The 12,392-nt window shown below is 33.1% G+C and overlaps 1 protein-coding gene across 1 annotated transcript in view; it reads right to left on the reverse strand.

Annotated features, from left to right (window-relative positions):
* Positions 1-8,749: 8,749 nt before the first annotated feature.
* Positions 8,750-12,392, reverse strand: part of LOC107867923 (E3 ubiquitin-protein ligase BRE1-like 1) — a 33,407-nt gene continuing 29,764 nt past the window's right edge. Inside the window, exons 16-19 of the mRNA XM_016714417.2 lie at positions 10,383-10,520; positions 10,104-10,306; positions 9,837-10,002; positions 8,750-9,055 (exon numbers count right to left, since the gene is read on the reverse strand). Of these exons, the coding sequence (XP_016569903.1) occupies positions 8,924-9,055; positions 9,837-10,002; positions 10,104-10,306; positions 10,383-10,520 (639 nt within the window). The 3' untranslated portion in view covers positions 8,750-8,923. The remainder of the gene's footprint in view (positions 9,056-9,836; positions 10,003-10,103; positions 10,307-10,382; positions 10,521-12,392) is intronic.

Raw genomic sequence — 12,392 nt, forward strand, 5'->3', positions numbered from 1 at the left:
AATTGCTTAAAATTCCAACTCTTTTTGGTTAATTACTTAAATTTCTGATTTAACTTCTCCCTTAAAATTTCAGATACATCACTCTCACCTACAAATCTCAACTAAAAATTCTCTCCACCAATTTAATACTCCATTCACGTCTAACCTCCTCCTTCTTCAAGAATTTTCCAGAAAACAAACTTCTCCATTCACACAAAAATTCATAGGTTATTAACACTCCATTACAACATTCTCCTCCATTCCATTCGCTTCTCTAACACACGACAGCAACCAATTCTTCACCAAATTAATACTCCCTTCAGACTCAATTCATAATTCCTTAATTGAAATTCATCATGAACACCAGCGACCAGCAACCCGCTAGAAAACCACCACCCTGCCACCTCTTCTTCCCAGGGGCGGCTCTACTTTACAAAAAAAATAGGCGGCCGCCTTAGGCCCCAAATTTGAGAGGCCTCATTTTTTACGATAATATATTATGAATTTTAAAAAAAAAATTATATAAAAGGAAAGAATTATTACAAGTTCATATATATAGAGTATTATGTTTCAAGAAAGATTAAATACATTAATTATATTATCACTTAAAAGGGAATAATTAGAAAAAATCGATTATATAATTTTGAAAATAGAGTAGGTAAAAAAAAAATTATTTTTTCTTAAAAATATAAGGCCTACTTTTTATTTTCCCTTAGGCCACCAATAAGTGGCGGATCCAGAATTTTTGTTAGGAGTTCGACATATAAAGAAGCAAGCATATATAAAAAGTACATTACAAAAACAAAGTGAACACTCGCTAAATTTTAACTTGCCTTATCATTTCCTTTTAAGATTACTTTCAAGTTTTACTTTGCGAACCTTCATAAAAAATAATAATCTTTTATTTCTTTCACTTTATAGTTTTATTTTATTTTAATTTTTTTTCTTTCAAATTAATACCCTCACACACACAAAAAAAGTTCTTGAAAAGTGTAAGCATTGAATTATTTATATTATAATATATATTTAGTACAAAATAAAAAAGACTGAATAATATCAATATTAATATGTTGAATAATAAAATATATTTTAAAAGAACGAGCTATATAATTCGATAAAATAATCTGTAAACGTTGACAAAGCAAAATTTTTGTATGTTATGTAAAACTAGTCAAATATATGAAGTTATTTTGAACAAACGTAACACATAACGTAAAAAAAATATATATATGCATCGTATTTTTTATTTGTTTATTTATTTGGGGGAGGGAAGGGGGTTGAGAATTAATTTGAAAATTATATAATTTTAGCTATGACTTTAAACTAGTATTGAGAGTATCGAAAAAGAAAAAGTTGAATGCCCAAATACTTGGAAATTAATAAATAAATACTCCTTCTATTTCAAAAAGAATGATCTACTTTCTTTTTAGTCCGTTTCAAAAAGAATGACTCATTTTCTTTTTTAGCAACTTTTTAATTTTAACTTTCCACGTGGCATGTTTAAGACCACAAGATTGAAGGGCATTTTGGTACATTTGACATATTTTTAATTTAACATCATAAGATTCAAAAGTCTTCTTTATTTTCTTAAACTCCGTGCCAAGTCAAACTAGATCATTCTTTTTTAAACGGGGGGAGTAATTTTTTTAAAAATATATAATAAATACACATATAGTAATTTTTCTGTTATTCAGGCCAGTTGCCAACGGGAAACAGGCATAGCCCAATTGGGAATTAAATAGGAAAAAATTGAGAAGTGGAAAAGATTTTAAAGAATTACCAAAAGAGATGCAAGTGAGGTTCGAACCCACGATGTGGGTCTCAAAATGAACCCCCTGTGCCACTAAGCTGCAACTTTCTATTTTATTAAGGGGGTTCATTAAAAGCTTTATGTCCTTGTACTTCAACTTTGACCTTATATACATAAAGTAATTTTTCGGTTGAGGGGGTTAACCCCCTCACCCCAACGTAGATCCGCCTCTGCCACCAATATGCTTGAACCGTCTCTGCTTCTTCTGTGGATACATAAGAATTATGTATCGGGATGAGTTTTATTTTACTGATATACACAAAAAATTATAATTTTTGATGCATTACACGTAAAGGGTTGTATCTTATGAATCACCATTGGTGATGAATTACCTTCTACAACGTATCAGATGTTAATTTTTTTCTGAATTCATCAATTTTCAATTCAGTTGCGATCGCTGAAATCAAATTCATATACAAAAAATTCTCTCTAATACAATCTTATCACTTTTGTATCCTTCGTACTTGATATCCAACAATCAAATACCAGAAAAAAATATTCGAACTTGAAAAAAAGAAAAAGAAACATATTTTTGAAACGAACTACGTGATCCAGTTATTCAAATTTGAATTTTGAATTGATTATGCATTATCTGGGACACTCAGAAGACGTTAAAATGACTGATGGGTGATTTACTCCACTGATGAAGAGATTTTTATTATTATTTTTTATCTCGCTTAAGTAGTTACTAATGTATCGATGACAATGATGCATCTAGTGTTAAGTGTTGTATTCGGATGGACAAAATTTGAAATTTAAAGTAATTTTGATTAAAATTGAGATAGGAAATAATTAGTTTTAAAAGGGTTGAAATTAGAGGCGGATCTAGGATATTGAGGTTTCGGGTGCCACGTCCTATGAACAGTAGCACCATATTTACGTAGAAGAAAAGACTAATAGCCCGTTGCTCCTAAAAATTCTTATTTCTAAAAAAAAAAGAGATGTTTGACCAAGTTTTTTTTAAGAAAAAATAAGTGTTTTGGAGAGTAACAAATACAATTTTCAGAAATTAAAAAAATAATTTTTTTCCCTAGAAAATATTTTTGAGAAAAATACACTTAAACATACTTGATTAACACTAATTATTGCTCCAAAGTGTTTTTAATATTTATTAATTAAAAAGATATTTCTCATCAACAATGTAAAAGGTGCTTTTGAAAAAATAAGTTGAAAAATAAATGGATTAAGAAACCACATATTGATTATTTGTCAAAGTACTAGTCTTGGCTCACTAGTATTTTTTAATGCTTATAAAGAAAGATGTCTAGGGTTCAAATTCAAGGAGTCACAATGTTTTTTGAAACATTTTGAAATGTCTTCTAAAATAATTGTGCAAAATATTGTCAAATGCCAGAGTCGAACTCAACAATTGTGCAAAATATCGTCAAATGCCAGAGTCAAACTTGTGACTTCGGAAATGCTGGAGTCGAACTCAACAATTGTGCAAAATACCGTCAAATGCAAGAGTCGAACTCATGACTTCAGAAGAAAATGTTAGGCCCTTTGCCATCTGCACTATATCCCACTTGTTATTTCGGGTGTCATTCTATAAACCTATACTAAATCTGACATATATATACCTATAGAGAGAGAGTTTCTACCGAGAAATCCGGGTGTCGTGGCACCTTCAAGCTACTATATAGATCCTCCCCTGGTTGAAATTTATGTAACTTTTACAAGCTAAAAATACCCAATCTATTACCTTAGTAATAACATTTTACACAATTACTGAGATTATACGGTGAGACAGCTTGAATGAGAGTTTGTTTGGCAATATTTCAACCGAAGCAGTTTAAATGAGAGTTTGTTTGGCAATATTTCAACCGAAACACTTAAAAACATAAAGCTTGCATGAAAAACATAAAGCTTACATGCTTTGATTGTGGCTTCGAATAAAATGCTACTTTGATACAAGTCAAAACAAATAGACTTACATAATAACAATTCTCTATTAACATTCTTAGGCAACATTAAAGTGTCTACCTACCTCCATCCAACTATTCACGTTTGGACAGCTTTTTCAATATACTTCATGGGTAATTTTAAGAAGTGAAAATTATGTTATATATACTTTTAGATTGTTTATTGTAAATTATAATTATATTTTTTATAATTATTAAATTGTATTTTTAATTGCAAGTCGTAACAGATTTGATAAATTATATTAATAATTTTATTTTTTATATTGTTAATTTTTTGTCATAAATTAACGTTGATTTATATTCATTAGAAGAGTAAAAAGTGGGTATTTGACTCCTTTTTAATCAGATTTTTATCCTCTTTTTACTTTTTTTATTTATCTACTTCTCTCCGTATTTTATCTTTTTATTTCTCTGTTTACTCCACTCCGTCTTTTCTCATATTTAGGAATATACAAATAAAGTATAATCTCCATTAGATTTTTGGATTTTGCAATTTTAATTTATGAATTTTTTATTTTATCTTATTTCATTTGAATTTGTGTTGAAATTTTTCTCCCAGTTTTAGATAAAATAGCTCGATAGACCCTTGTACTATGTCTGTTTTGTAATGTGGATACTCCTACTTATACATTGGTCATCTGAACCCCTTAACTCATCAAAATAAAATATTTTGAACCACTCTAACTGTTGACTAAGCCTATGAGGCACAAATCGGTTGATTAGGACAAAGTGCGTGATTACATGCGTGTGGGGTGCGAGTGAGGATCATTTTTGATCAATTTTATATTAAAATAATTATATTCATTAGAAGAGTAAAAACTGGGTATTTGACTCCTTTTTAATCAAATTTTTATCCTCTTTTTACTTTTTTATTTATCTACTTCTCTCCGTATTTTATCTTTTTATTCTCTCTTTACTCCACTCCGTCTTTTCTCATATTTAGGAATATACAAATCAAGTATAATCTCCATTAGATTTTTGGATTTTGCAATTTTAATTTATGAATTTTTTGTCTTATCTTATTTCATTTGAATTTGTGTTGAAATTTCTCTCCCAATTTTAGATAAAATAGCTCGATGGACCCTTGTACTATGTCTGTTTTGTAATGTGGATACTTCTACTTATACATTTTTCATCTGAACCCCTTAACTCATCAAAATAAAATATTTTGAACCAATCTGACCGTTGACCAAGCCTATGTGGCACAAATCGGTTGATTAGGACAAAGTGTGTGATTACACGCGTGTGAGGTGCGAGTGAGGGTCATTTTTTGATAAATTTTATATTAAAATAATTTTTATAAAAATAAAAAAGAACCCCTCCTCCCCTTTTCTCCTCTATTCCTCGTCTTCACTTCCTCTTCCGCCAACAAATTCCCTTTTTTTATTCTTAGAATTCCAAAATCATCTACAGTTTCAACCTTAACCTTAAAGAACCCCTCCTTCCCTTTTCTCCTCTATTCCTCATCTTCACCTCCTCTTCCTGCAATAAATTTCCTATTTTGATTCTTAGAATTCCAAAATCATCTAAAGTTTCAACCTTTCACGAACAAGATTTGAAATCCAACTCCAAAATCAGATAGAGTTTCAACCATTTGATAAACAAGATTCAAACCCCAGCGCCAAAATCATCTAAAGTTTCAACCTTTCATAAACAAAATTTGAAACCTAGCTCTAAAATCATATAAAGTTTCAATCTTTACAATCAAGATTCAAACCCAGTTCACAGAATCGTGTAAATCAACCAAAATTCATAGAAAAAAGCCTAAGAATTTCAAAATTCAAAAAAATCAAATGGAGTTCCACTACTACATTAAAAGTAAATTTTCAAAACTCAATTCAAGAATCGTGTAATCCTAAAGAATTTTAGAAATTGGAGAAACCCCAGATGAAGTTTCATTAATTCATTACAACCCCTTAAACAAAAACAAGAAATGTTGATTGTTTCCTGGTGCAGGGACGGGGGGTAATTGATTTCCGGCGAACTATCACCGGAGTCGACAACAGGGGGGTCGTTTGATCGCTAGTTAAGATGGCATTTCTGGTGATATTTCAACGGAAAATTTGAGTAGTCTAGACTACTGTTTTTTCCTTTTTTTCACTCTATTTTTCTCACTATTTTCATTAATTATCACTCTTTTCTGATTACTCTTTCTCTATTTTTCTCCAACCAACTCTTTTTTTTTACTCAATTCCTCTCTCTCTGTTCTATTTCTCTCTCGATCTTTCTGATTTTTCTCTTTTTTTATGTATGTTTGTGTAGCAGCTTGTGTGTGTGGTGTGTACTGTATTGTGTCTTGTGTGTGGTATCTATGGAGGATTCTGTGTTGGTGAATTTAACCGACGAAGCTATTCCGATGAACATAAATCAATTGGGGCAATTGAATTCGATTGAAAATGACCTAGAAAAGTTCAATTTCACAAAAGCCCCATCAAATTATCCCAAGCCTGATTTGAATTTGAAGAGAGAGTGGAGTGATGGAGAAAATGGAAGATGGAGAAGAGAGAGCCTTTTAATTTTTATTTTTTCTTTAATTCTCAATTTAAACTTTTTATTTTTTTAATATTGAATTTCTTATGTGGCATTTTAAAAATGATGTGAAATTTAATGTAGTATTCAAAATGACAGAAAAGCTGACATGGAAGCTAACGTGGGGCGAGTGTGTTACACTCACCAAAAAAGTGTTTAAAATGTTGCTTTTTAGTGAGTTCAAGGGTCCAAATGATAAACATGTTAATAAGAGTATTCACATTACAAAACATAGTACAAGGGTCAGTCAAGCCATTTTGCCATAAAACTCTTTCACTTTTCATTTTTGACTGACGACCTGATGTGGATAGCGACAGTATAATATTAAAATTTATTTTCTATGTATGAAAATGATAAATTAAATAAAATTCACACAAATGGTAAACTTATCAGTAAAATCACACAAATAGTAAACTTAGCAGTAAATTATAATTATATTTTTTTTATAATTATTAAATTATATTTTTAATTACAAGTCATAGCAGATTTGACAAATTATATTAATAATTTTATTTTTTATATTGTCAATTTTTTGTCATAAATTAACATGTATTTATATTCTTTAGAAGAGTAAAAAGTGGGTATTTGACTCCTTTTCAATCAGATTTTTATCCTCTTTTTACTTTTTTATTATTTACTTCTCTCCGTATTTTATTTTTTTACTGCTCTCTTTACTCCACTCCATCTTTTCTCATATTTCGGAATATACAAATCAAGTATAATCTCATTAGATTTTTGGATTTTGCAATTTTAATTTATGAATTTTTTATCTTTATATCTTATTTCATTTGAATTTGTGTTGAAATTTCTCTCCCAATTTTATATACAACTCTTTCACTTTTCGTTTTTGACTGACGACCTGATGTGGATAGCGACATTATAATATTAAAATTTATTTTCTATGTATGAAAATGATAAATTAAATAAAATTCACGCATGGTAAACTTACCAGTATAAAATCAATTTGTCTACACATTTCATACACACACTAAAAAAAATTGTATGTAAAAGATAAATCAGTTTATACACACAAAAAGGTGTGTGAAAATGATAAATCAATTTACAAAAATATATAAATCAATTTTTAATGTATAAAAAATGGTGAAATCATATCGAATCCACCAAATAGCTTAACTTATTAGTACGAAATCAATATCTATATACATTTCGTATCTAAAAATAGTGTATGTAAAAAGTGTACGAAAATGGTAAATCAACCAATTTATATATACAACAAAATTTCAAAGTGAAAATGATTATTATATGGAGTCAACTAAATCTACAAATAAGATCAATCATTTTATGGAATATGAAACAACGATCCATTGCAATTTAAATGAGTAAATCTATATTTTAATGAAAAAATTCCGACGAATAAGATCAATAATTTGAGAGAATTTGAGTTGCCTTCCGATCTTAATTCTGATTTGATAAACATAAATGAAGTAAAACTCGAATGAATAATAGAAGAATTTGCTTTAATTGTGAAAGAGTAAGGTAATTGTTTGGAGATGACTGATATTCTATTCTTTTTGTTGTAACACTGCTATTGAATTTTTTCTTCTTTTTTGGGTGGTTTTAAAAGCTGCTATTAGCTACAATTTAAGAATTATTGCTATGACTTACAATATACCATCAAGAAATGTATATTTCAATTTTTTTCCTTAGCTAAAAGTTGCAATTGTGGTTTTCACCCAAAAAACATCTTTTCAAGCTGCTGTTTCTGGGATCTCTCATTATTTTTTCTGATCACACAAGGCCATGGTAAGCAATTGAAAAGAAAAAGATTTAAGCATTTGTTCCGTATGCAGAGGAAAATGTTTTCCTTGGTGAAAATATTTTCAAACATGTAATTTTTTACCCTTTTTTTCTTATGCAAGTAAAAGATAATATCCTAAAAACATTATATCTAACACAAATATATGAATGAATTGAGATGAAGTGATGGGTATCGAGGTGGGAGAAGGTGAAGGGCGGTGGGTTGGGGCACGGGTGCAGTTGAGCGGGATGGGTGGATTTGGCAGTGGTGCTGGGGATGTGAGGGTGGGAGATAACAATGTCAATTGTTTCCCCTAAGGAAGTCATTTTCTTTATTTCCAAGAAGCTTCTTAAAAATATTTTTCAAAATTTCTGAAGTCCTGAGCAAAAGTCTCCACTAGTAGTGTACTTAACGCTGCGTCTTGCAGTTGGGTTTGCTAATTTAAAGGTAGAACATGTCACTACTGACCGGAGCTAATTTTCTTAAAAGAGTTGGAACTACATAATTATTCAGGCAGTAACTATGGAAAAATAACATTATATAAAAAGGAGAAGGTACGGAGAGGGCTACAACGGGGTGAGCAAGCTCTATTTGAGGCATTGGGTAGACGATAACATGGCCATCTACAATAGCACTCAGTAACCAAAGATGCGAACTTAGTGCTTCCACTTAAACAAAAGGAAAATTCACAAAATCAATAACCTTGGACTAGCACCAGCAAGAAAATAACAAAATCAATAACCTTCGGACTAGCACCAGCAAATCCATGCAGACCATCAACTTTCAACCAACAGAAAAATTTTCCTTTTTATGTTATTTTAGTTGCTTGTCATAAATATGCCCAGACCATCAGTGGACGACAATCTTGCTTCACAAATGACAACAGTAACATAAAGAAAGACGTAAACATTCTCATGCTTTTGGTCAGATATAAACAGCCTTCACATCATTTGCTCCAAAACTTGCAGAGCAAACAGGGCATTTGCGGTGACGACTCTCTAAAATTTTTTGGATACACGGATTACAAAAGAGATGGTAACATTTCGCCAGGACAACCTGTAATGTAATAAAGAAATCTTAGTTCTCAGAATAATACATGTATCAGATAAAGAGTCTAGCGAAGCTAAATTCTTTACTCTGAGGAGAGAATTACATGTTTGGATAAAATTCGTTGCATCCACGGGTGTGGCCTGGCGGTCAATGAAGTGGGTGCAAATGAAGCGGATTAAAGCCCAACAGACAAAAGAACACAAAAACAAGGGGTGCTTTCTTCTCATCTGCCTAAACCATAATTAATCTTAATAGGAAAGGTTACCCAGTACATGCACAAACCGACCTGGACACCGTCGTCATCAAAAAAAAAAAAAATTGGAGAATACTAGTTCTATTACTACCACGAAAAAAATAGAACCAATCACTGTAATAAGTTGCTCTCAGAATCTCACAAAATGGTGGAAGCATCACTTTGCTTATCCATATCAGACGAGATCGTAACAAATTTAATATCTATGTTGTAGTTAGCCTGTTGGTTATCACATGTTTGGTTAGATGTACTATTTATTTTAAAAGGAGGTACTATTCAGTCCCGGTACTGGTTGTTTCCCAAATTCAGAACCATGGATCTCATCACTGACGAATCTCTTGGATAGCGCCATACTATTATCTCAATAACCAATCTACAGTAAGAACGGATAATATTTTCTATCCATCTGCTGCCAGAATCACAAACTTGCAACAGTGGATCGTACATCAGATGAGACATTTTATAGGTACTTTCAACTTCACCAAACTAATGTTGATCGACAAAATAAATAAGGAAAAGATCAGTTGGTCCAACCTCTTTTCGCCTATCAAAGCAAATTCTACAATTGAGTATTTCCTTGTATTCCCTTAGTTTCTGCTGAAGCTTCTCAATAACAGATGACCCTTCGATATATGATCTCAAACGTAAAATCTTTCTCCTCATAGCTTCTACATCCTCCTCTGCTCTTTTTCTCTCAAACCTAGACAAGTAAAGTGAAGGCCAGATAATAAAGGAACGGATGAGAGTATTGGTTTAACTAAATTTATACTGGCATACAGACAAAAGTTAACCTTCCAATACCTTTCTTTCTCTAGTTCTATCTGCAACTGTGCAAGATCAACTCGACTTTTGTCAATCTTGGATTGCAATTCTTCCAGTGTCTCCCGCAATTGCTGGGAAGATTTTCTTACATCTAACAACCGTTTTTGGGTGTTCTCTAAAGCAAGAGAGTTCTGAGCCCTATCTTCTGCAAGTTTCTGGACCAAGTCTGAGCATCCCCTCAACTAAAAGGAAATACACACACTTTAAGTATGTGGAGAATCATAAACATTTGGCACTTCAGAGAAGATCTCCAATTACCTGATCATCAATTTTGGCAGCTTTCGTTTCATAGGAATTGACCATTGTATTGGCATCTTCAACTGCTCTCTCTGTGATTTGACTTTCCCAGGACAAACAATCCCGCTGCTGTCTTGCCCGTATTCCTTCTAAAACAAGCTGTGGAACAGAAAATAAGTTAATTACAGAGTATAAAATTGTTAGTGGTAGAAACCTGAGACACTAGAAATGCACGGACAAAACGTTTTTCAGAGTATCTTTGAAGTTCTTTAAGTGATGCAAGAAAATTTGGTGGATGGGGAACTCCTTAAAAACCCAACACATATCAGCCAAAGTTGCAGAAATGTGTCTAAAATAGTGATCGCAGAAAAGGAACTAATGTTGCGGAGGTGGTAACCATGAGAAAAGAGGATAAAACCTGCATATAACTGGGACAATGGAAATATTGCCGGCAGTACAAGCACGAAAATAAATTTGTAATAATGCACAACGCAATGCTGGAATCTCCTGGGCATCAAAGCAGTGAGGGACTGATTAATGCCGCATTTAAGAAGGCAGTGCTCAGTCTTATTGAGAATGGATAACAATGGGGATTCGCGTACAGCAGATCGATTAACGACATGTATAATAGAGCGAAGACTCAGGTGAGGACAGCGGGAGGAGATTCAGAGCATTTTCCGGTCTTGACAAGGTTGCACCAGGGAAAGAGTCTAGACTCTTAGCCCATTTTTATTTGCCTTTGTGTTGGATGTGTTGACACGGCGTATTGATGAGACGGGGGGATAAATTGGAGGTTTGGAAACAAACCCTTGAGTCTAAAGGGTTAAGGTTGAGTAGGACCAAGACGGAATACATGGAATGCAAGTTTAATGACTTGAGGCAGGAGGATAAGGTGGTAGTGAGGTTGGATTCCCAGGTTGGTTGTAAGAGGGATAGTTTTAAGTATCTTGGGTCTATGATTCAAGGGAATGGAGAGATTGACGAAAATGTCTCTCACCGTATTGGGGCAAGATGGATGAAGTGGAGGCTCGCCTCGGGAGTGTTGTGTAATAAGAAGGTGTCTCTCAAGCTTAAAGGCAAATTCTACAGAGTGGCAGTTCGTCCGGCCATGTATGGAGCGCAATGTTGGCCAGTCAAGAACTCCCACATTCAAAAGTTGAAGGTGACGAAAATGAGGATGTTGAGTTGGATGTGTGGACTCACTAGGGGAGATAGAGTCAGGAATAAGACTATTCGAGAAAAGGTGGGAGTGGCTTTGGTAGAAGACAAGATACGGGAAGTGAGACTGAGATGGTTTGGGCATGTGATAAGGAGGGGCACGGATGCCCCAGTTCATAGGTGTGAGAGATTAGCTTGGGATGGTTTCAGACGGGGTAGAGGTAGGCCAAAGAAATACTGGAGGGATGTGATTAGACGTAACATGGGGCAGTTACAGCTTACTGAGGACATGACCCTAGATATGAAGGTATGGAGGACACGAATTAGGTTAGAGGGCTAGTGGGTGAGTCGTAGCCAGTAGTTAGGAGTGCTTTGGTGTAGCCGGGCTAGTAGTCTTAGGGTTGTGTCCATAGGTTGGAGCTTCTAGTTATGAGGGTTTGGGTGTGGTAGGTGTCTTTGGTTTGTTAGTGTATAGTATTACTTGGTGGATGTCTTTTTTCTGTTATTTCATCTTGTTTCATGTTTTATTACGACTTCGTTTACTGTCCTTTGTCTTGAGCCGGGGGTCTATCGAAAACAGCTTCTCTACTTCTTCGGAGGTAGTGGTATAGACTGACATTTTACCTTCCCAGATCCCATTATGTGGGAATACACTGAGTTTGTTGTTGTTGTTGAAATGGTAATACTAATCAATCCACTATTGATTAGCCAAATGTTTACCCTCCAGTTCAAAAATAAGTTGGGGTCATGGAAATAGGATTTCATAACAGCCACAAGGAAGAAGAAATATTTACACAGGCAATAGTGCATGAGAATCTTGAAAGAGAAAACCCTAATAGGATATGTTTCAAAATGTAATGCATACAGATCAGA

The sequence above is a fragment of the Capsicum annuum genome, chromosome 4 (assembly GCF_002878395.1).
Source record: "Capsicum annuum cultivar UCD-10X-F1 chromosome 4, UCD10Xv1.1, whole genome shotgun sequence".
NCBI classification, from domain to species: Eukaryota; Viridiplantae; Streptophyta; class Magnoliopsida; order Solanales; family Solanaceae; genus Capsicum; species Capsicum annuum.